General features: G+C 37.4%; 1 protein-coding gene across 16 annotated transcripts in view; it reads right to left on the bottom strand.

Moving 5' to 3' along the window:
* The window catches only part of LOC109408324 (cubilin), a 649,214-nt gene that overhangs the window by 59,460 nt on the left and 564,152 nt on the right, over positions 1-25,602 (bottom strand). For 15 of the 16 annotated variants that reach the window (XM_029860375.2, XM_029860373.2, XM_062846950.1 and 12 more), the window contains 2 exons: positions 15,454-15,631; positions 2,213-2,239 (listed from right to left, as the gene is read on the bottom strand). In XM_029860375.2, the coding sequence (XP_029716235.2) occupies positions 2,213-2,239; positions 15,454-15,631 (205 nt within the window). The remainder of the gene's footprint in view (positions 1-2,212; positions 2,240-15,453; positions 15,632-25,602) is intronic. The other variant, XM_029860374.2, reaches the window with a different exon arrangement.

The following is a 25,602-nucleotide window of genomic DNA, read 5'->3' on the forward strand; positions in this document are numbered from 1 at the left end:
AAATCTCTGCCAGGCAGCCAACATGACCCCATTATTGGAAGATGCCTAAAGAGTAACCATGGCCAAAACAAAGGGCGCGTCAGCACTCCCATAATGCTCCCCCGAGATGCTGCAGAGAATCGTGGAAACGCTGTTCCCGCGCCGGGATATAAGACCATGGGCCCCCGTTCCGCCGAGATAGCACTCGAAAAGAAGCGAACAGGAATCCGCTATTGTGCTTGGCGCCATACACCACCTAGGAGTCCCGGTTAGCCTATGTCGGATACTGGAGAGCTACTTCCGGAATAGGGTGTTAATCTATGTCACCGAGGAAGGCGAGAAAAACTACAAGATCACCACTGGGCTATCTCAGGGCTCCTGAGATAGCTAGTGGAACGCTAACCAATAGAGAGTACTCATGTACGCCCCCCACCCCCTTCTCAAAGTTATCTCTAACGGGCGTACCACGAAGGTAAGCTAGAGAGAGAATTAGTTTTTAATATGTCAATCCCCACATAACCCAAGGAACCAACTCTTTTTACTGGTTGAAAATATGTATAAGTTTTCCAAAAAATCATATTTTTTCAGATATTGTTCAAAAATATATTGTTTAAAACTGAAAAATTTATTTCCTGGAAAGAAAATCAGAAGATACCATGATCCTCTAAATGTGTGAGGAAATCGACTGACGTGCTCTGTTATTTAATCAAAAAACAAAAAATGAAGAAATTCATCCAGTTTCGCCTCAAGTTTTTCCAAATAATCTTTCTCAGTGCCTTAAAATAAATGTTTAAGTTTATATTAAAAAAAAAAAAAACGAAAAGTCTAGACAAAAAATTGAATTGAAATCGCACAGTGATATTGTTGATATGTCGATGCTTTCGCGTCATTTAGACAATGAAACACAGTTTAGTTATGACCCTGAAACACTGTAGAAAGGATATTTACGAGTTTTTTTTAGCCACCATTATTCCCCGTTCTTGAAAGGTGATTTAAGCAAGTACCCGTCATGCATGCAGCGGCAGTTATATGGCTAGTACAGTATATACTTATTCTATTCATGCACGAACAATCATCTATATCTACGTAACTAGCAGCAAAGGTGAAGCGGGCGAATGTGTGCTGTGCATGTGAATGTGTGTAGATATGTGCTTGATGTGCCGTGAATCGTGTGCATTTTTCATTCCTTCGCGATGCACTTTTCGGTGCAAGCGGGCGTGAGTTTTTATGAGAATTGAGGAAGTAATGAGCGAGCAAAATTTTAATGAATACGGAAGTAGCGAAGAGCGAAGTGAAATTCGGTATCATATCAGGAGGACTATGGGCGATGGCTTGTTCCTTCATTTCAAGGTGCCAGTAATAGGGTCTTCTCGATATGATCTTTCCGTTCAGTTTGTAAAAGTGAAAATCCTGACTAGATAAAAAATTCTTTTGTTCGTTTATTCGTGCGGTAGGGTAAACGTATCGATAGTGGTGGTATCAGTGGCATCTTATAGTAAGTTGATTAAATAATAGTAAAAGACCTCCAAGCGCCATATTTGACATACTCTTTTGAAATTTAGGGGCGGAGTACAGGACTACAAACATTAGAAGAAATAAAAAAATAGAAATAATAAAAATTAAGAATTTTGTTAATATGTACTGTTGGATTATTCTACACATGCTTAATATAAAGAATCCAAATAGGCCATTTTTTAAAATAGTTCAAATACATTCTAATCGCAACAGCACTTTTTTCAAAAAAAAAAAAAAAAAATATTAAAAACTTGCAAAAAAAATTGAATAAAGTTCTTATGTTCCATTTGAGACCGACTTTGGTGTAATGAAATTCGAACAATTTTCAGCTCGGGAATCGTTGTGTTTCTATCCAACGTACACGTTAAAAAATGCTCAAAATATAAGTTTTAAGCCTAGGGTGGGACACAAAATAAAAAAAAAAAAAAAATAACGCTGTAACCTAATGAAAAAAAAACCCTTTTGGTCTATGCATTGTGGACCTGAATCACACCTTAAAACAGAGTTTTGGGCAAGTCTTTATAAAGCACTGGTTAATCATCATGTTTTAAGAAACGAAAATTTTCAATTAAATTTTATTCTACCACCACTATGGGACCGTTTACCCTAAGTCCATCCTATTTCCATTTTGTTCTGAACGTCCAGCTTTCTGTTCCCATGCTTTGATTTCCGAAAAAAGAGGAAGGACGAGATGCTTTCAAATGGGGGTGGTACTTACGCTGGAAGCTCACCAACTGCCGATCCGCTGTTTTATTTTTATTTTTTTTGGTGTGCGGTTGAACAATGGACGTGGTGAAGTGACGTGACGAGGTAGTGAGGTTTTGGCGATTTTTTTTATTTCGATTTCGTTCGACGTCGATGATGAAAAAAGACGAGCAGGAAGAAACAAAGTTTTTTTGTGGTTAGCGCCGGGAGCTTTGGTTTCGTTTGTTTTTGATATTTTTTTTGTTTGGGGATTTGAAAATTTTGATTTGCTGAGGCGGAGTTTTTTTATGTTCATTCTACTGGATTTTTATTATATTGGCTTGTGTAAGTTCGTGTTCAGAAGTTAACATTTGTTTGCCGGAGAGATCGAAGTAGGCTTCACCGCGAACGGACGCTTTTTCGCTTTGCTTGTCACGTTTTTTCGCGTTCCCGTTTGTGTGATTTTAATGAAAGTTTGGCTGGTGCTGCGCCATCCGAATGCAGTGCGCGTGCGATTCACAGTTTGAGATTCGGCATTGGATTACAGGTTTTGGTGCAGGGGCTGGCAGAAGTGGCAAGATGCGTAAAAGATGCGAGACTCGCGGAACGGACCTGGTAAGCCGCAAAGTTCCGGATAATCAAGTGATATGGAATAATTTGTTTTCATGCATGCGGCAAAATGGCGTAAGAGGATTGAAAAAGCGATACATTAGTTGACCAGTAAAAATAAAGAAGAATTAGAATCTGGCGTTCTTAAAATAAAGTACTAACTAGTGAAATGAAGTGTTGAAGCTTGAAGGGAAGTTGAAGAAAACTGTGTGTGCCGAATATTCGGATCATCGTCGTCGGTTTTTCCTTTCTTGTCGCGAAAGCCCATGCAAATGTGAAAAAATCTACGACCCACCTATGTGCCAGTCAAGATTGAAATGCAATTAAGAGACTTAAAAAATATTTAAAAATATAGTATACAGTGAATGCATCTAACGCGTGATTCAGCGATGGCGGATGACTTGTGATAAGTGTGGTGTGTGAGGTGAAATGCATGAAAATTTCAAGAGGAATCGAATCGGTTGACGGGTGAACGGTAACATAATAAAGACAGTGCCATCTTGGATGAATTTCGTTTGGGGCATGTTGCAAATTATTGAATTCAAGCAACGTTGAAAACGGTGGTGTTGCGTGAAGCTATGGTATTGATGGTGATGGATGATCGTGACAGGATGTTGGAATCGACTTTCGGTTGAAATTTGGTGAGATCAGTCTGATTTTCATTATATATTATATTTAAAAAAATGTATATAGATTTTATGACTAAATTTAGAATGCATTCGGGGAGGGATAGGTTGTATTCTTTGTTTCATTCCAGAGAGCGAGTAAAGGCGCTTAAGCCTAGGCATAAGGGCCAGGACACGGACCAAATACATGTGTTCCATCCCAGGAAGCGAAGGACCAAGGGGTGACATTAACTTTCTTAGCATCGTCACCCCCATAGATTTTCACGTATTTTATTTTCTAAAAAGCTGAGCGGTTGGTACGAGATGTCCCCACTCAATGGCTTTATTGTAAAACCAATAACGCTGCACAGTAGGCCTGGCCGCTTTAATGCTTGTAATGCATCTCCGATGTATGTACTGCAAGCATTAATAATGACAAGAAAAATGATAGAATTAGTCGATTCTATCATTTTCCAGGATTCTTTCAATGAATGGCTGTGTATGTGTAGACTAGACTAGACTAGACTAGAAGTTAACATTTGTTTGCCGGGGGTGTGTTTCAAAGGAAAGCAGTTTGGCCAATTATCATCAAAAACGTTTGATTCAGGGCTCGGATACAGTTACTCCGAGCAAAGTTGGGTCAAATGAGTGGTATTCGTTGGTGAAGTATGCGTTCGGTTTGCTCGTTCTCTGAGATTTTTTTTTGTTGATTCAGATTGTGTTCGTTTCAAGGGTTGTTGGATGGAATGTGTTATGAACTTTTATGTTATTTCGATGGAATTTATTGCGATAAAAATATAGGTACTTCAAGTATTTTACATTCAAACGAAGGGTAACAGCTGATACGCAAAGTAACAAAATATGTATATAGATATGAAAATTCTTACCTCTCTTCTATCTTGTATCTTCAATCTTCTATCTTCTATTTTCTATTTTCTATCTGCTATCTTCTATCTTCCTATCTTCCTATCTTCCTATCTTCCATCTTCCTATCTTCCTATCTTCCTATCTTCCTATCTTCCTATCTTCCTATCTTCCTATCTTCCAATCTAAATATCTTCCTATCTTCCTATCTACCTATCTTCCTATCTTCCTATCTTCCTATCTTCTTATCTTCTTATCTTCCTATCTTCCTATTTTCCTATCTTCCTATCTTCCTATCTTACTTTTTCCAATCTTTCTATCTTCCTATCTTCCTATCTTCCTATCTTCCTGTCTTCCTATCTTCCTATCTTCCTATCTCCCTATCTTCCTATCTTCCTATCTTCCTATCTTTCTATCTTCCTATCTTCCTGTCTTCCTATCTTCATATCTTCCTATCTTCCTATCTTCCTATCTTCCTATCTTCCTATCTTCCTATCTTCTTATCTTCTTATCTTCCTATCTTCCTATTTTCCTATCTTCCTATCTTCCTATCTTCCTATCTTCCTATCTTACTTTTTCCAATCTTTCTATCTTCCTGTCTAACTATCTTCCTATCTTCCTATCTCCCTATCTTCCTATCTTCCTATCTTCCTATCTTCCTATCTTCCTATCTTCCTATCTTCCTATCTTCCTGTCTTCCTATCTTCATATCTTCCTATCTTCCTATCTTCCTAACTTCCTATCTTCCTATCTTCCTATCTTCCTATCTTCCTATCTTCCTATCTTCCTAGCTTTCTATCTTCCTATATTCCTATCTTCAATCCCTTTTTTCCTTTCCATATGTTCTATCTTTCATCTTCAATTTTTTGGCATTTAATTTGACAAATGTGATTTTTTACAATTTTTTTGAATTTTAACTCAATGTTGTTGTAAAGGACGCAACCAAGTAACTGCCATTCTCAGTTCATAATCTCCATAAAAAAAGTCGAGCCTTCCCGAGTCGTCGTCATCTGTTGCCATCCACCAAGGGTGGAATGGCAATGCCTATGAGAAGCGACAGCTAATATGATGACGGTCATCATCATTTTGAGCGGGAATTTCACGCTACATTTCAGGTGGCATCGAGCCGGAAATTTGAATACATTGGCTGTGCTGTGAGCCGAGTGCCGACGATGACGAGGACGACGTGCCGGAAAAATTTCAAAACACGACCATGGTAGGTATGCGGCTTCGCGATTAGGACCTACCAGGATCAGGACGAGCTCACCGACACGGTAGCTGGCGTTAAATTGTTCACGTGAACTGTGTGGATGGATTTTCGGGCAGGGAAATTCCATGGATTAGGACCGCGATGACAACGCGTCGACCATGTCGTCGACGGAAGTTTGGGCAGTAAATCAAAGTTTATGACCCATTGGAGGCGCGACGACGTGTTTCATTCACGATACGCGCAGGAGGACCGAAACGGGAATGTTTTTCCTCAATTTGAAAATACTCCTTTGTGGAGGCCGCTGCTGTGTTGCTTATTGTCACGTAGCTGTTAACCTTTGTTTCAATAGGCTGGCAAAATTGATTGGTGTAATCAACGAAGAAATGGAATCTACTTTGGTTTTATACCGACGGATATACGCTTTTCGATGGCTTCGAGTGAATTGATGATATTGTAACGGACCTATACAGGAAATGTTTAAATCCAGACTTGAATGCTTATGAAAACTGTTAACAGAAGAATCATTTATAAAACGCATTCTGGAAATTCTTCCAGAAATTAAAGTATCTGTGACAAACATTCTCTCTTAAACGTATTTAGTTCATTTTTTTTAATATTTTTTTCCAGAAATATATTCAGAAAATTTATTTGGAGAATCTATTGGAAATTCCTTTAGAAATCTACCAAACATTTCTTCAGAAATTCTGCTAAAAATCTTTCTTAAAAAAAATCTTTAAGAAAGTTGTTTGAGTATTCGACTAAAAGTTCCTTTACGGATTCTTTCAAAAAATCATCCATGGATTCATTCGGAAATTTTCTTCAAGGATTTGTTTGAAAATTCACCCTATTAAGTATGCAAATTCCACGAAGAATTCTTTCATAACATCTTACATGATTTAATTCTGAAATTTCTCCTTTTCTCAAAAAAAAAATCATAAATTTGAGCAGATTTTTCTCCAGGGATTCTTGCAAAAACTCTTTCAAAGATTCAGAAATCTTCAGAAATTTCTATAGACATTCATTCCAAAATTTCTCCAGAGATTCCTTCAATAAAACTGTCAGCGATGCCTTCAGAAACTATTCCAGAGTTTTTCAGAAAATCTGCCAAAAGTTCCTTCAAACTTTTGTACTGGGGTTACTTTGGAAATTCTTCCAAGGATTTCACCTGAAATTCTCACAGCAACTTCCAATTTCTCCAGAAATTCCACCAGAAGATCCTCCAGAAGTTTCACAAAGAGTTGTATCAGAAAGAGATATCTTAGGAAATTCTTCAGAGATTTTTTGGGATTTTTTTTAGATTTTTTTCCGAAAAATCCTTCGAAAATTCCTTTGAGCATTCTCTCAAACGATCTTACTAGGATTTATTCCAAAATTTTCTCCTGGGTTTGCTTTAGCTTTGGTTCAGAGATTTTCTTTTTAAAAATTTGCAAATTCCTCCAGAGACCCTTTTTTATAAAAAAAAATTTTTTTGAAGGATTGGGAATTTTATGAAGAGATTCCTATAGGAAACTGCCTCAGGGGTTCCTTCTCTTTTTTTTTTGTGGGATTTTTTAAGAAAATCTTTTACGGCTTTAATTATAAATATGACTGACAATTTCTTCAGAAATATTTCCAGATTTTCCTCCACAGATTTATTTACAAATTGACTAACTAGGATAACTTTGAAAAAAGCTTCCACAGTTTCTTGATCATTCTTTCATAAATCTTGTGCGGCTCCGTGGTCGTGCGGCTAGGGTCACCAAGCTCTTAGTCGCATCGTGCTGAGGAGCGCGGGTCCGATTCCCGCCGCAGCTGTCAGGAAAAGTTTTCGGCTGTGCCACTGGGCGTTGCATGCTAGTCGGTTGTCTAGTGTCGTGCTTCCTTCAAAGAGCGAAAAGCTCACTGGAAGCATTGAACGTGTCCGTGTCTTTTTAAACCCTTGTTGAAACCCATCCTAGGATTCTTTTGAAAAATCTTTCACGAGTTCTTGAAAAAAATCTCCCATGGAGCGGACCTGGTGTGTTGGTTAGAACACTTGACTATCACGCCGAGGACCTGGGTGAGTTCTTCCTTCGGAAGGGAAGTAAAGCGTGGGTCCCGAAATGAACTAGCCTAGGGCTAAAAATCTCTTTAATACAGATAAAAAAATCTCCCATAGACTCTTTAAGAAATTCTTTCAGGGACTTCTTTGGAAACTCCTCGTAGATTTACTTTAAAAATCATCTAGGAAAACCTAAAGAAATTCAGTGAGAAATTCTTTCACAAAATCTTTTTTGGAGTACTTTAGACTTTAGAATGTCCTCCAGAAATTTCGCCATGAACTCCTTAAGAAAGTCTTGCCCTCATAGCTTCAAAAAATGTTGCATAGATTCCTTTAGAAAATACTTCAAAAATGCCTTTCAAAAAATCTTGCATAGATTGTTTCAGAAATTCATCTACGAATTTCTCCGGTTTTTTTTTTCATAGAGACTCCTTCAGAAATTATTAAAAGCATTCATCTAGAAAACTTTCCATGAACTTTCTCAAAAATACTCCCTGGGTTTTCAGAAAATGATTCACGGATACATTGGGAATCTGAAATTAAGAACTTCTTCAATATTTTCTCAGATGCTTTCTAAAGAATCTTCTCCAAGGATTGCATTTGAAATTCTAGTAGAGATTATTCAGGAAATACCCAATTCACTTATCTATAGAGATTCCTTCAAGACATTTCTCATCCAGAAACTGCTCCAAGGATTTATCAAGAAAGTCTTTAAAAATTTCTTCAAAATTTTTTGTACAGATTCTTTCAGAGATTCGTATAAGGATCCTTAGGGAAAGGCTGGAAAACATTCTTGCAGAGATTCCTGCAGAAATCCACCCAGAGATTTTATCGGAAATTCCGCCGGGTGTTCCTCTATGTATTTTCTCAGAAATTCCGCCAGGATTTCCTCCAAGCGTACGTCTTGGAATTTCATTATGGATTCCTCCAAGAATTCATAAAAAAAATGTTTTGGATTTTTATTAGGGTATTGTTCCAGTTTTTTTCAAAAATATCTCAATAGGTTTTGTTAGGTATTCCACCAGGGGTTTCCAGGTATTTCCTCAGGTATTCCTTCTGGAATTTCTTCAGAAAGGCCATCTACGGATTCTTAAAATATTCCTGGTTTATCAGAAATTCTTCCAAAAATTCTTCTACAGGAATAACATTCAGAGACTTCTAAAAGAACTACAAGCTTATTCCAGTGATTCAATCGTGGATTTCTACAGAGGTTGTTCCAATGATTTCTTCAGAAGTTTCTGAAAAGTTTTTAGTAATTAGGTATCCTCAATTTCTTCCAAAAACTCATTCAGAAATTGTTGTAGAGGTTCCTCCAGGAATAATAACCAAAGGAATTCTTGGAGAAATCTCTGTAACTTCTAGATGATCTCTTGGTGGAACAATTGGAGAAACTTCAACAGGACTTCGTACAGGAATCTCTGAAGGAGTTCTTGGAAGAATTTCTAGGTCAAAACGCTCTTTAAGAGATACCTGAAAGAACTTTTGGAAACATATCTGGGATAATACGTAGAAGAATATCCGAAACAATTTTTAGAGAATACTTTGAACGAATTCAAGGAACCATCATGTTGGTTTCTCTGGAGGAATTTCTGCTGGAGTATTTCATTGAAATCCTGGAAATCTTCTTGGTCGAACCGTTGGAGGAAACCTTCGTTGAGTCTGTCGAAGAGTTCTCAAGAGAATTTTTGAAATAAATAAAAAATAATCAAATATCGGGCTTCAGGGAGTGTGAAATAGTTTCTTGGAACTCACATGAGCTCTCTGCATTACCAAATTGTTGAACACTATCGTAACATAAACTGTTAACTTGTGCCCGCATAACTACCATTTTTTATCGGTACAATCCAACGATAAAAAGTCAAGCCAAATTTTATGTTGGTAATGTTACCTAAATTGAATTTAATTTTAATGAAGGTGAGATTTACATGGGTTTACGGAAAAGGAGTGGCAGAAGAATTAAAGAATGTTTAAGGCGAGCTTATGTACGAGGTTTGGGGGAGCATTGTCAAAGCCTGAAATAAGAGTTAATATCACATTGGTTTCAATTCTTACATCTCAAATTCTTCTAAGGATTCCCCCAGGAACTCTTTTTAGGATTCCTCCAAAAATTTCTTCAGAGCTTCAATTGGGAATTCTTTCTGTGATTCTTTCTGAAATAACTTATTTAAAAAAATCATTTAAACATTCCCCCAGGATCTCTTTTCAAGATTGCTTCAGAAATTTATCCTTGCATTCTCTAAGGTATAGGTTCCCAAAATATAAAATATTCTACTGTCCCTCGCGACCCCCTGGATGGAGGCCGGCGACCCCCCTGGTGGGTCGCGACCAACAGTTTGGGAAACCATGCTCTAAGGAACTCCTCTAGGAGTTAATTCAGTACTTCCTCCGGGAACTGTTTAGGGATTCCCTCAGGAATTCCTCTTGAAATGGCTTCCGGCATTCCTTCTGGAGGTTCTTCAAGAATTCCCCTAGGGATTTTTTCAGGAACTGCTACAGGGATTCCTCCATGAGCTCTTCTAAGGATTCCTTAAGAATTTCTCCAAGAATTTCATCTGCGATTTCTTCAGGAATTATTCCTAGTTTTCCCCTATAAATAGGATATTTGTCTAGAAATTTCTTCAGAAATTCCTCCAGAGATTTCTCCAGGAATTCCCCTAGGAATTTATCTAGAGATTCCCCTGTAAATTCCTGCAGGAACTCTCCTACAGATTCCTCCGAGGATATTTTCAGAGACTCCTACAGAAATTCCTCCCAAGATTTCTCCAGCAATTACTTCAGGGATTTCTCTAAGAATTCCATCAGGAATTCTTCTAGGCATTATTCCTGGAATTAATCCAGGGATTCCGCCTTGGATTCTGACAGAGATTTCTTCAGGAATTCTTTTAGCGATTCCTACAGGAATTCTTTCGGATCATCCAGGAACTGCTTCAGGAACTCCTCCAGGAATTCCTCCAGGAATTCCCCAGGAGTTTCCCCTGGGATCACTTCAGGAATTCTTCCTGGGATTGCTCCAGGAGTTCATGCAGGCATTCCTCCAGGACTTCGCCCCGGAATTTCCTCAGGGTGTCCTCGAGGAATTCCTCCAGAAATTACCCCAGGAATTAATATAGGAATTCGTTCATAAATTCTGTCAGCAAATAATCCAGGATTTTCCCCAGGGATTCCTACAGATATTTCTCCAGGATTTTCTCAAGGAATACTTTCTGGAAATTTTCCAGGAATTCTCCAGGAATTCATCGGAATTTTCCTCCAGAAATTGCAGCAGGAATTCCACCAAGAAATGCGCTGAGAATTTCTCCAGGAAGGATTCCCCCAGGGAATCAGAGATCAGAAAATCCTTCGTGAAGTTCTCCAGAAATTCCTCCAGAAATTCCTTTAGAACTTCCTTCAGGAATTTCTCAAGGGACTTTTCCAGAAGTTTCCCCCAGAAATTTCTCCAGAAATTCATCCAGTAATTGTTTCAAGAACTCCTCTAGAGATTCCTCCAGAAATTCCTTTAGGGATTCCTGCAGCAATTTCAAAAGGAATATCTCCAGGAATTCCTCTAGGCATTTCTCCACGACTTTATCCAGGGAATTTCTCAGGAATTCCTCCAGGAAATCCGTCGAAGACTCCTCCAGAAAATCTTTCAAGGATTCTTCCAGGAAATTCTCAAGGGATTTCTTCAGAATTTTTCCCAGGAAATTGCTCAGGAATACCTTCAGGATTTTTTCAGGGATTCCTCCAGGCATTCCTCTAAGAATTTCTCCAGAGATTTCTCCAAGCATTGGTTCATGGATTCCTTCAGGAATTTCTCCACAAATTTCTCCAAGGATTCCCTCAGGGAGTCCTTCAAGATTCCTTCGAGGATTTCTCCAGGAATTACTCCAGAAGTTCTTCTAGAGATTACTCCAGGAATTTGTCAAGGGATTTTTTCTAGAAAATAGAAACTTCCCAGAATTCTTCTAGAGATTCCTTCAGAAATTCTTCCAGTAATTCTTTCAAACATTTTTCTAGAGATTCTTCAGGAATTCCTTTAGGAAGTCCTCCAGCAATTCCCACAGGAATAACTCTAGGAATTCCTCCAAGCATTCCTTCAGAATTTTATTCAGGAATTTCTCTAGGAACTCCTCCAGGAATTACACCAGGAATTGCACCTAGACATCCTTCAGACATTATGTCAACAATTCCTCCATGAAATCCTCTAGGAGTTTCTTCAAAGATTCTTCAGGATTTTTTCTGGAATTCCTCCAAGCATTTCTCCAGGAATTTCTCCAGAGATTCCTCCAAGAATTGCTTAAGGGATTCCTTCAGGGATTTCTCCACAAATTTCAAGAATTCCTTCGAGGATTTCTCCAGGTATTCCTCCAGAAATTCTTCTAGAATTACTCCAGGAATTTGCCAAGAGATTTTATTTCAGAAAAAAAAATAAAAGAGATGGAAATCAAAGTTTCCAGAATTCCTCTAGAGATTCATCCAGAAATTCATCAAGTAAATTCTTTCAAAAATTTTTCTAGAGATTCTCCAGGAATTCCTTCAGGGTTTTCTTCAACAATTTCCACAGGAATACCTCTAGGAATTCGTTGAGGATTTTATCCAGGAATTTCTCCAGGAACACCTCCAGGAATTACCCCAGAAATTGCTCCAGGGTTTAATTCCTGGAGCAATTTCTGGGGTATTTCCATCCTTCAGAAATTATGTCAGCAATTCCTCTAGGAATTCCTCTAGGGATTTCTTCCAGATATTTCTCCAGAAATTGCTTCAGGGATTTCTTCAGGAATTTCTCCAGAGATTTCTCTAGGGATTTTCCCAGAGATTCCTCCAGGAAATTCTTTGTAGATTCCTCCAGGAAATCCTCTAGAAATTCATCTAAGAATTCTTCCAGGAAATCTACATGGTTTTTTTCAGAAATGTTTTCATTAATTACTCCCAGAATTCCTATGGAGATTTCTCCACGAATTTCTCCAGGAATAACAACCATAGTTTGACATTTACTGTGATTGTGGCATAATTTGGGCGTTAATGGTTTAAATGCTAAAAGTGCTCACAGACATTTCTCCAGAGAATTCTTCAGTAATTCACCCACGGAATACTGTTTCGGAATCCTCCCGGAGCTTCTCTAGGAAAGGCACAAGAAATTTTTCTAGGAATTCCTTCTTAAATTCCTCCAGACATTTCTTGGAGATGGAGGACATTCCAAGATTGGTAATAAACATTGACAAAGAAGATGATTCATTACTGAAAGATCTCCATTTTTTTACTTGATCATTTATTTAAGGCTCATGCGCCAACAGGCATAACGGAGCCTCTGAAAGATCTTCAGTTAATCATGCAAGACATTTTAGAAAAATATTCGGGCGGGTTTCGATTATGTTTTACTGGAAAAAAAAGTTTTGATGGAAATCATGAAGAAAATTCTGAGTGCTCGTTTTTTTTTGGAACAGGCGAGTTTTTTCAACATTTTGTTACAAAAACAGCTGCTGAAGGGTTAAATGATGCTTTTAGAATATAATGTTATTAGATTCAATTTTATCTTGTTGCGTTTAGTTATATAATCTAGGAGGTACAAATTTGCCCCCCCCCCCCCGACCGTAAAGCTGGCTACACCCTTGTATACAATTGAAGAAACCTTTGAACAATTGTTGGATTTTTGTTCCGTTTTTGTTAACGTGCATTTAAACTTATTGCTTATTCTTGCAAAAGTAATTGTTGAGGAATTTTCCATGTTAAATTTGATTCTACGCCGACAAGTGTATGAGTGTTCGATAGTACAAAATCACTGAATAAATATTAACACTAGCTAAGGGAAGGAATTTTTGAGATTTGTTCAAACATTCCGAGACCTTTGTTTGGGATTTGCGATAAATCATTTGATGTTAAACATTGTTAAAAAAATTGGAAAAAGTTGGAACACTTTCTCAAAAAGTTAATGTAAGAATGCACGACTCATGGTGCATATTCTGCACGATATATCAGGATGAAATTCATAACAATTATTTCTATTTAATTTAGTTTTCTATCTAAACTGAACATTATTTTGCACTTCTAAATGGAGAAGATCAAAGTCCAAAGCACAATTTTCCTACACTCGATTGATTATGCTGGAATAGTGCAATAAACTGCTCTTCAAAAAAATAATGCTTTATTTTATAGTAAATGTATAACTAAGTAAACAAACCTTAATTGTAGATTCCATTTTTCGTCGATTACACCAATAAAATTTTTATTAGGCATTAAAATTTCGTATGATTTGTTCTACTATTTATGTATGCAACGTTTGATTGCACTGACATTCATGCACACAACAGAGACACGTGTATGATGAACAAATTAAGATTTGAGTTACGAAAAGAAATCTACGCGCTCCGGTGGGAATTGAACCCACGACCAACAATTCGCTACACGGGCGGGCGCTTATTTCCTCCAAACTACGGAGCCACTTGACCATCTCCGTTCCCTGAAGGCACAGAACTGAACTCCAAATCTCCTTCGGATTGTGAAAAGGAACAAACCATGTGCATTAGTCGTGTTCAGTTTTGTACCTTCAGGGGACGAAGATGGTCAAGTGGCTCCGTAGTTCGGAGGAAAGAAGCACCCGTCTAGCGAATTGAGAGTCGTTGGTTCGATTCCCATCGGAGCACGTGGAATTTTTTTTTTCATAACTCAAATCTCAATTTGCTCATCAAACATGTGTTTCTGTTGTGTGCATGCATATCAGAGCAATCAAACGCTGTGATTCCCACTTGGCTTCGTTAGCCTAAGTGAGCAAAAATCGAGAAATTTATATTTATGTGTGGTTTGAAACCTTTAATGTAACTGAAACTGACCGCCATGGAAGTGATGGTGAGATTATTGCACCCGGTGACATTCGTGATTGTGTGGTGACTGTGACAGTGACATGAATGGTGAACCATTTTTGCTCTGTGTGTATAACAAGTATAATAATAAGTGTACATTTAATCAACTACATATAGCGTTCTTAGCACGATTCGCGTTTCAACACAACTCGCTACCATTTGTGATGTGTTTCGATGTGTGAAAACGAACGGTGAGATAAATTATCCGATTGATTGATCCATCCATCCATCGATCGGGCGGGCTGCTGGTGATGGTGAATGGTGATTTATTTCGGTACTTTTTTGTTTATGGTTTGTGGTGTGGTGTGAATGGTGAGAAACGTGGCAATTAATTAACACACATTGATTGATAACGAATGATTGTTTTTGCTGCGGTTCATTTTTTCACCGAATCCTACGTACATGGAAAGTGAATCGGATCGAAATTTGATGAGGGCCGTTTTTTTTTCGTTTTGTTGATTGACAATCAGAACGCGATACTGACATGTACACCCATTGTCACGTGGTGGGCGTCCATTCAGCGATTCTGTTCTGTGCTGCATGAATGGTGTGAACTTTTGAATATCATATTGCAACTTTGAAAAAACATTTACCATCGATTTTTAACGAGTTGGGTGTTTGCTGGATTGAGGATGGGTGACTTTGGTACTTTTAAGTGGGGTAACATCGACAAGTGAAAGCGAAACGGTTTGACAGATTCTCAGTTACACATTTTCATAAAAAAGTTATATTTCTACACATTTAAACATTTTGTGATTTAAACCGAATTTTTTTTAACCTGGACTCCAACACTTCTCTTTGTTACTAAAATGTAACCTCAGAGTTATCGGAAATGACCGAAAAGAAAAGTTTTTAAAACCAATTTCTATAGAAATGATAAGGTTCAAAATTATGTGATCTTTTAGTTAAGTTTTTAGGTAAGGTTAAAATCTCTTGATCAATATTACCCCGCTTCACAGTAAAAGGATTCCATATCTGTTCGTATGAAGCTTCAAACAAAAGGAACTGTACAATTATTTGAAATGTCGGGTTTATATGTGTTCTGGAGTGATGGTTGCCTCAACCATTTGCACTCCATGATTAAATATCCAATATAGAAAGAGATGATACAATCCCACACCGCATACTTACTCCGGCGGTGATCCTCTTAGGTTGAACGACGTGAAGGTGACGTCGACCCGCTGGCCGGGACCTGCTAGGAAGATGTACAGACACTGGCGCGAGTGGTTCGTCGGGTTGGCAAGCATCGGCGCGCTAAAAGTTCCATTGGAGGGACCTCCGCTCCGGGACACGAACGTTTGGTCACACTCTGTGGAATCGCAAAAGAACGAAAACGAGAAAGAGAGAGAGAGAAACAGAACGTAAAATGATTAGTGAAAAAGTTCATCTAGTGTTGTCCGCACATTCAGGTTGCTCACATAAGGGATAGGATTCGGAACGGGAATAGTTTTAGGGCGTGGGTCACAGCGGTGCACAGTGGTCCAAAATGTCAAATTACGTGCTATTCTGCTTGAAAATTTAACTATAGGTGAAATGTTTCCTGTCTCACTGTCTGTTTATTCTTTCAAGATCGCGTTGGTTAAACATGGTTTACCTACGAAACTGATATGGGTGACATCTGTCCCGACGATGTAGTCACGTCCTTGGGTACAAGGACCAGCTCTGACAATTATTGGACCACCGTGCACCGAGAGACCGAGTATTTATTTTTTTTTCGGTAAAACACTGACTGAACGTGAGCGGATGGAAAAATGTATAGTCCAGTATTTAGGTTCATGGTTAGCGCTGGGAAAACACGATGATGATACGAGCATGGCAGTAGCAACATTGAAAGGAAAACCGGCACAGTAGTGCGATGCGATGAGATGTGGACCCTGGCTACACACAGAAAGGAAGGATGAATGCAAAGGGCGATTTGATATCGTTTTTTTTTAGTTGTTGTCTGGTACTGGTCTGTAGTGTCCGAAGCGACCTCGTCGTTTCATTGCAGCTAAAACGTGAACTAAACTGATTACAGTTAACTGTTAATTGGATTTTTCTTTTCACTCTGTTCATTGCAAATTCAATGAAACGACGATGAAAGCAATTGCGAATAACTAGGATGGACGTGTCGAAATGAAGTTTGAACATGGTTGGTTAATCTGATCGGATTTCATTGAATTGCTGCTGACTGTTATAGTTTATTTTGTTTAATTCAGCAGTGTTTGTAGTTTGCTGATATTGTTGACATCTTCTTCTTTTTCGTCTTTATGGCTCGACGTTTCCACTGGAACTTGGCCTGCCTCTCTTCAACTTAGTGTTCTTTGAGCACTTCCACAGTTATTAATTGAAGGGCTTTCTTTGCCTGCCATTGCATGAATTTGTATATTTTGAGGCAAGGACAATGATACACTATGTCCAGGGAATCGAACCCGTCATCTCCGGATTGGCGATTCATAGCCTTAACCACTATGCTAACTGGAGACCCCTTGTTGACATCGCTTCAGATATTGGATGAAGTAAAATTAATAGTTGATGGCAGTAAATCAATTATTTTCAATGCAGTGCAGAAATTGTAAACGAATCGGTAAAAAATGTTTTTTTTTCTGCTATAACTGAAAACTTTTTGATTGGCCGAGTATTTTGTTTGGAGGAATTTGGCAATTAAACTCGGTGAGAAAATCACTAGGGAAATCTTTTTTTCACGAAATACATCCAGATGATGACCAACCAAAAATACAAAAAAAAAAAATAGAAAAATAAGGACAAAATCCATAAACCAAATTTTACCTTCCAATCGGCCACATCCCATGACCGAAACGTCGAGTAAAATAAAATAAATCATTTGAATATTGAGTTTGAGATTGACAAACTGTTCTGATGGCTTTGTGGTTGTGATCACATCTTCGCATTGCATATGAAGGGTCATGGGTTCAATTCCCAGCCACGTCACCAAGAGTTTTTTCTTCAAGCTGACACAATCGTTGATTGACACTGATCCTCCTCTTCGCCACATTTCTCAAACAATGATCGTGATTCACCAGTCCCATAAGAAATACATGCGTCGTTAAAGAAGTTCGAGAAAGGCAACTCTAGCGAACCCTTCTAATTTGATGGCGACAACGGCGATGCCAATTGGACGCTGAATGGTCTGGAAAGGAACAACAGCAGTAACATAACGTGCTCTTCGTTCTACCATCGACGAAATAGAATAGAAGCAGCTTCGAAGCTATCAGTGCCAAAAACTGTTATATGAGAAAGTGATCCACAGACTCTGTAGTATGTACAAATACAGCTAAGCAGTCAATATGTCTCCGCTCACGTAGTGCGCTCCAGTAGTGCGCTGAGCTGTAGAAAATTCAAGTAAGTGCAAAAATAATAGCATTAAAAAAAATCCGATTTCTTGCTTAATTTTAGAAATAATAGGGTAAGTGTTCCAATTATGGTTATAGTACCAATTATTCACCAAAAACAACTATTCACCCTTTAACGATGTAAATCAACAACAACAATTTTGTGAACAAAAGATCTCGTTCACAAAAGATGGTTGCACTCATTTAAATTCCACATTTTGCTCAAATTATGGTAGAAATAAATTATTTTCCTTAAAATTTCGGCTTGCAATTTTTCGCCATAGTGTACCAGTTATGGTTAATCTCATAAGGAATGCATGCAAATAGTGCGAAAAAGAACCGGGGTTATAAAAGGTAACCATAACTAGTACAGGGTTCCTATCATTGGCACACGCTGTTATAAATCGTAAAAGTAGTTCTTTCTTCGTTTCTATATTTTTCCTGTAAAGTGGATGGAAGCTATCTTTAAACATATTGATGATATACGTTGGTCTTCTCGTTATTCTTGTATACATAGTTTTCTTTAGGTAGTGCCATAATTGGTACAGGCACCCTATATTCAATATAGATTTTCAGGAAGCATTTTTTTTTAATTTACGAGGTTGTATCGTTCTTTAGCCCTTTGATCTAGATAGGTCAGGTCTGGATTTCCAGACTGTTATGCAAAAAGTTTGCGGTCGTTTGGTCAAATCACGATCGGAAGAAATCAGAGATTTGGCCCATTTCACGATTACCTGTAGAATTGCGCTAACAGTGCTTGCTAACTCTTTAGCTAATATTTCCCTTCCAAATAAAAATCCGGAACCAGAACTTGATAAAAGCGCCATGATTTGATGATAAATATGAGTTTTTGTGTCATAAAACTATACCATAATATCGAATAGTGAAAAGTGACGCGTGTTTGAGGCAGTTGCGATGGGGATCTCGGTCGCGTTGTATTATTCGGCGGAAAAAGTGAAAACTGACACGTAATTAGGGCAGGTGCACATTGCTCTTCCTCGTGAAGTGATGAAAATGAATGCACACTTGATAGTCAACGGTATTGCAGAAAATTGAAGAAGTCAAGGAGTGGTTGCAGTCATTCGACGACATGGAACTGAGTGAGATCATTCCGATCTTTTTTCTCTACATCCTAGAAGGAGCTGGGGTAATTTCGCCAGGACTCCTAGAATCTGGTAGTTTATGCAAATTGATCTTGTAGCTCTGGTGCTGACCTTATGTTGAAGCGATAATAAGGCCGTTACAAATATTTATTTCACTTTTTGTCCCACCACTCTTTGGCTGGTCGAGGGGGGGGATAAAAATAATAAAGCATTTATTCTGGAAAATATTAAAAACTCATCGGATTTGTTAAAGAGTTTTCAGCAAGACCCGATATTTTGATAAATATTTTTCATCTGCCCCCTCAAAATGCGAAATCCAGCCAAAAAGTTTTGAAGGGGGGGGAGACAAAAAGTCAAAAATAAATTTGTATCAGCCTAATGTTAGAAGAAACTTATTGTAGCTCATTGAGAAAATAAAAAATAATTGTTTCTATTTTACCGACGGGCAAAAGGTGATTTATTCAAATAATTGGATAGCCTTTTCTGAATTCTGCAACAGTGAAATCCACTTTTGAAATGCCACAGCCTTTTGTGGGGTGTGAATTGAAGATTGGTTCATCAAGTGAATCTGGCGAAGTGAAAATTGAACGGTGATGAAGAACATTTCGGCTAGCTGCTGTTTTGGTGCGATTGACTTCTTCGTACGCTTCATGAGAAAATTTTTCAACTCGTAGGTGTAGTGAAATTGAAACGTGAAATTTCGTGTTATTATTTGATTTCCAGTACTATTGGGGCTGGTTTGATAGTCTACATCTGATAAACCATTGGCAAAGGTAAGTTGGAATATCTGTGATTATTGGTTATTTTTCGTCGGATATGATGGAAATTAGCGCACAAGACGAAGTAGAACTAGATCTTGTGAAACGCTAATACAAGCTACAAAGAGTGTCTGTGGCTGGCAAGGATGAAAACGCTCTCATCGTGAATCAACTCGCTAGTGAAAAACCAACAAATTCACGGTGATTTCAATAAACTTTTCTCAATGTAGTGAATACATTACGTAATAAAAAGTTTTCTTTATTGTGTCGTTTCATCGACATCATTAAACACCAATAAAATTTATTTTTTTCCAAAAACAAAAACACTATCAATTCATTCAAAACAGAGAAAAAGGAAACAAACGAAAATAAAAAAATATATATAAATATATTGAGTAAAAACGATTTTCGTAAGTGTGCTCATGGCATTAGATTTAGTCGGAGTTCTAGGCAGAGTGTGCATATAAATTTCAAATAGAATTTATAGCAAAAATCTTCAAGAAATTTATTGTAAAATTTTTGGCACAACTGCTGCGTTTGTTTTATTTTAGCGAAAACTCAAAAGAGAAGTTCTAGCGATTGATTTACAACATTTTTTTTTTCATTGATTTCGAAAAATTTAGGCAATAACTTTTTTTTGATTTTTTTTTTTCCGAAACGCTTTTGGCATAGAAAAAGTCGTGGGGTCATCACGATATCTTGAAAAAAAAAATAGTTGACCGATTTGCAATTTAATATTTTTTTTATTAAATGACGGTGCAATATTTTCAAAATCGGTTTTCGTACACATGTAGATTATGGATCAAGGTATCTCCTGATTTTTTCCCTGGTGGAAAATGTTTTTCGTTTTTGTGGAGACCATTTTTGAACAAAATTCCACAAAAAAATGGATTCCGCAAAAATGAAAAAAAAAACCACCACAAAAAAAAATCAGAAGTTACCTTGATCCATACTCATGTGTACGGAAACCGATTATGAAAATATTGCTTCGTTATTTAATAAAAAAAAAATCAAAAACTGAAAAAATGGAGAAATGCTTTCAGTTTCACCTTAAGCTCTCAAGATTTGTTGGTATTTTTCCAACAAATTCAGTTTTTTCTTCTTAAGGAATTGATGGATGTTTCCATTAGCTTGTCGTTTACTCCATCTTTGAATAATGAAAAATAAAATCTCGATTATATGTATTTTGCACATTTGAACTATCTATTCTTCTGAAAATGATGCTGGTGATATATACAGTATTGAAAAAAAAAAAAATAAACATTTTCTGATTTCCATATAAAAAAGCCATAGCGGTAATTTCTTTCTGGCTTGCAGTCTTGTATGTTGGCTCACGAAACAATTATTTTTGCTCCAACGTTTCGATCCCGGTTTGGATCTTCATCAGGGGATCTGAATATGTATTTGAAAAGGGGTACATTGAACATAAAACATTGAACATAAAAGTGTTGATAACATAGAGGAAAGAAAAAAAATTCAAAAACCTGCACTTACAAAAAATTATTCGTCACTGTCCATAAACTTTTAGCCTGTACTGTTGTCTGTGCATGTCGGGAAAAGTCCTATGAAAAATTACTCATTTAAGCTGTCTATCTTGTGGTTTGTGTCTGAAATTCAACTTACGGTATGGTATTCTAGTACTCCACGTCGATACGCCTCCACTCTACTATGTTTTCACCCACTATTTCACTAAATCACTTCTCACTCGTCAATGTCCACCTATTTCTCTTGATCGTCTTCTATCTTATAAAATTGTTTCTCTGTATTCCTTATATCTGTGTTGTGTTTGTATCTGATTCATTTCTACTGTTTCTGTTTTTGTGTGACAACCTTTTCAGTGTGTGCATTATACCTGTATAGCATGTGTTTAAACCTTCTACATCTGTACGTTTGTTTATGTTTTGTGTTGACATGATATGACAAATTTCTAGGATGGGTAGTCTACTTGTCGTTGAGTCGCAGTATCCTCGTCACTATCATGTTTCTTTCCTGCTGTGTTCTGCTCGTTGAGAGGGTGTTTACTTTCTTGATGACGTTGCATGCTACGTTTATTTTCAGGTGCATCGGGTGCATCGAGTGAAAGTTGAGTAACGACTATCCGATCTCGCTGATCAACAGACTGACCAACCGAGGAAACCCTAGCAGAACATCTCTAACACCTACACCTACAGCTTCACAAGTTCCAACGACTACGGAGAATAACAAAATTTACAAATCAATCCCGTATATCGAAGGACTGTCTCAACAGATCGCGAAATACATACGCCGATCTGATGAGTACAGCAATGTGAATGTTGTTCACTACAACAATTACACAGTGGCCCCGATGTATAGAGCTATGAAAGGGAGGACAGACACGTACCAGAAAAACAATGTCATTTATAGTATTAGTTGTCAGCAATGCGATGCGAAATACGTCGGTATGACAACTAATAAACTACAGACACGAATATATGGACACAAATCAGACGTAAACCTCCTTGACAAGACGATGAAAATTGAAAACACTTCAGATAGGCTAAATAAGTTAGGTAATTTGAAGGAGAGAACCGCGATGATGAACCACTGCATAATAACGGGACATAGATTTGATCTGCAAAATGCTAACATTTTAGTTTCTTGTTTAAGAACAAGTAGACTACCCATCCTAGAAATTTGTCATATCATGTCAACACAAAACATAAACAAACGTACAGATGTAGAAGGTTTAAACACATGCTATACAGGTATAATGCACACACTGAAAAGGTTGTCACACAAAAACAGAAACAGTAGAAATGAATCAGATACAAACACAACACAGATATAAGGAATACAGAGAAACCATTTTATAAGATAGAAGACGATCAAGAGAAATAGGTGGACATTGACGAGTGAGAAGTGATTTAGTGAAATAGTGGGTGAAAACATAGTAGAGTGGAGGCGTATCGACGTGAAGTACTAGAATACCATACCGTAAGTTGAATTTCAGACACAAACCACAAGATAGACAGCTTAAATGAGTAATTTTTCATAGGACTTTTCCCGACATGCACAGACAACAGTACAGGCTAAAAGTTTATGGACAGTGACGAATAATTTTTTGTAAGTGCAGGTTTTTGAATTTTTTTTTCTTTCCTCTATGTTATCAACACTTTTATGTTCAATGTTTTATGTTCAATGTACCCCTTTTCAAATACATATTCAGATCCCCTGATGAAGATCCAAACCGGGATCGAAACGTTGGAGCAAAAATAATTGTTTCGTGAGCCAACATACAAGACTGCAAGCCAGAAAGAAATTACCGCTGTAACTCTCTCAGTCGAAGAAATTCAATAAAAAAGCCATATTTGGAGGTCTTTGACCGATTGAGCAGAAAGTATTTAGTCTAACTGTTATACCCACTATACGCATTACAGCTTTTAAATGTTTCATCGGAGTTTTTTCTTCTTCTAATCATAGGCTGTTCTCTCAAGATTTAGTGTTCTACTCACTATGAGCATAACAACAATTACATTTTTTATCGGAGATTCTTCCTTCTTTTGAAAATAGGCTGATCTTTCTAGTTTAACTATTCTATTCATTATAAGTATTACAGCCATACACTTTTTTCCACAGTTTTCTCTGTGGGTTTTCCTTCTTCTGTACATAGGCTTTTCTTCTAGCCTAGCTGTTATGCTAAATAGAGCATTACAACCATTAAATTTTTCATAGGAGATTCTTCCTTCTTTTGAAAATAGGCTGTTCTTTCTTCAATAAAGATTACATCCATTAACTTTTTCATCAGAGTTTCTTCTTCTTCTGAACATGGGTTGTTTTACTAATATTCGTATTATAGCTATCAACTTTTTCATCTGAAATTTTACTTCTTCTAAACTTTTTAGTTTAACTGTTCTGTTAACGGCGGTAGTCTGCTGATGCTCTTTCTAGTTAAAATGTTTTACTCATTATGAGGATTAAAGCCCTAAACAGAATTGTTCCTTATTCTGAACATAGGGCGTTTTTTCGTAATAATATTTTTATACTCACTATAAGCATTACAGCTAACAACTTCTTCATCGAAGATTTTTCTTTTTTTTATACATAGGCTGTTCTTTCATGTTAATCATGTTCGTACTGGAACTCTGAATTTGTTCCCGGTGTAATTTAGACTTTGAAAAGCGAAAAGCTATAACCCTTTCGTGACGGAGCGCAAAAAACTGACATTTTCATACAAATTGTCCAAATTTGGCTCTCTAGCACTCTCTGACTTGTTAACATATCAACACTTTTTCTTTGGCAATTGCAAGAACTACTCCTTAAGTTTCGATTTCTAACTTTGTCCAATTAGATAAATAAAAAATCAAAAATTTGCGACAGATAAAACTTTTTCATGTTTTGCAATTTTTGCTCACTTTTTGTTTAACTTGTTGTGGTAAATCTCACACACACTATAAACATTAGTTTGTTTGCACACATGCAAGTATAAGTAATGGCCCAATAATTAAAACAATTTACATGAGGTAAACCTAAGACTAAATAGTTGAAAAAAAATACGCAAAACTGTTATTGTTTAACAGCACAATTGTGCTGGTTCGTCACGAAAGGGATAATTATGTTTATTCCATTAACCATTCAAAGCCAACCAAAATTTCAAGGTCGAAGAACGTTTTCCTCAGACACTAAACACTTTCTTACCATCCAATTACCTAAGCAAACCGTTTAACCTAACAATCCATTTGGCCTAGTGACCAGATCGGCCTAACGACCCATTCGGCCTAATGACATATTCGGCATAACGACATTCGGCCTAACGGCATTCGGCCTAACGGCATTCGGCCTAACGGCTTTCGGCATAACGGGATATAACCGAATTGAATTTTGAAACTTCAAGGTCCATTCTGAGATGGGCTTGTGAAACACTAAACTGAGAATCAGACTTTTACGACGACGGATGTTACGCCAGTAGGAAAAAAAATCGCAATATGTTGGAATAAGAGGCCCAAAGAAGAACTCTTACCATGAATTGAGACATGCTGTTCCAACCATCTGTATAAAACGATACAAACATGAAGCTGACCACTACCCACACACAATTTCTTCAAGCTGAGATGATCTGAAAATGTCATTTTGACTTTAGATTTAATCACATACAGCTTATACCAGAAGTCAGGAGGAATGTTATATGAAAAACTTATGCGACTAAATCAATCCTACCAGAAAGTAACGGAAAACCGGTTTTATTTTAATATTTTCGACTTTAAGACCGTGTTATACGTACTTTTATGCGGTGCAGTTACTTCGCATAGGATGCAGCAAAAGTGCCTCATGCGACAAAAGTGGGTGCAATATATGTACCTACGTGCATTGGCGGTACAATAATAACGTTGTATGACTTGAAGCGATATCTTATGCGATGTTCGGTGTGCAATATTGCGACATAAAATTGCATCTTATGCGACCTAATAAAATTCGAAAAAATAAAAATTCTAGTCATCTTAGTGTGGATTGAATGATCTTTGGATAATCGAGACATACTCTACACTTTACGCCAAACACTTTATGAAACAAGCTCATTAAATATCAACAATGCTAACTTATCTAAATGTCTGTTGAGTTACACTTGACCTCACTGCACTGTGCGTGTTTGGCAGACTATCTGGAGCTAAAAACGACAAAGTGTGATTCCCTGCACTACTCCTCTCTGGTTTGCGCCACCCATTGTTGATTATCAGGACCGGAAAACGAAATTTATACTTTTTTTTTTTATTTTCTTTAATTTCTGTAAAGCCTAGCTTTCGGAGTTAAGTGAAGCTTTCACTCGACTGGTTAACCCGCAAACATCTATAAGTCATTAGTCTTCTCGTAGTGTAGTGATAACGCGCCTGTCTAGTGAGTAGAAGCCATTAATTCAAGTCTCACCGAAAGGACGAGTAACTTTTTCGAAAATCCCACTGGAATTTGTCCATTTCTCACACCTACCAGCATTTGTAAAGTATAGCTTTTTGATCTTAGAGGCCATTTTATTTTTAGTCCAAAATCAGCTTTTGTATAATGATTTACGTTGAGCCACTGACACTTCTAATTCCCTGAAGAAGAAGCAATATATATCGAAACGTCGACTGAAGG

Source organism: Aedes albopictus, chromosome 1, assembly GCF_035046485.1.
Source record: "Aedes albopictus strain Foshan chromosome 1, AalbF5, whole genome shotgun sequence".
Classification (NCBI taxonomy): Eukaryota; Metazoa; Arthropoda; class Insecta; order Diptera; family Culicidae; genus Aedes; species Aedes albopictus.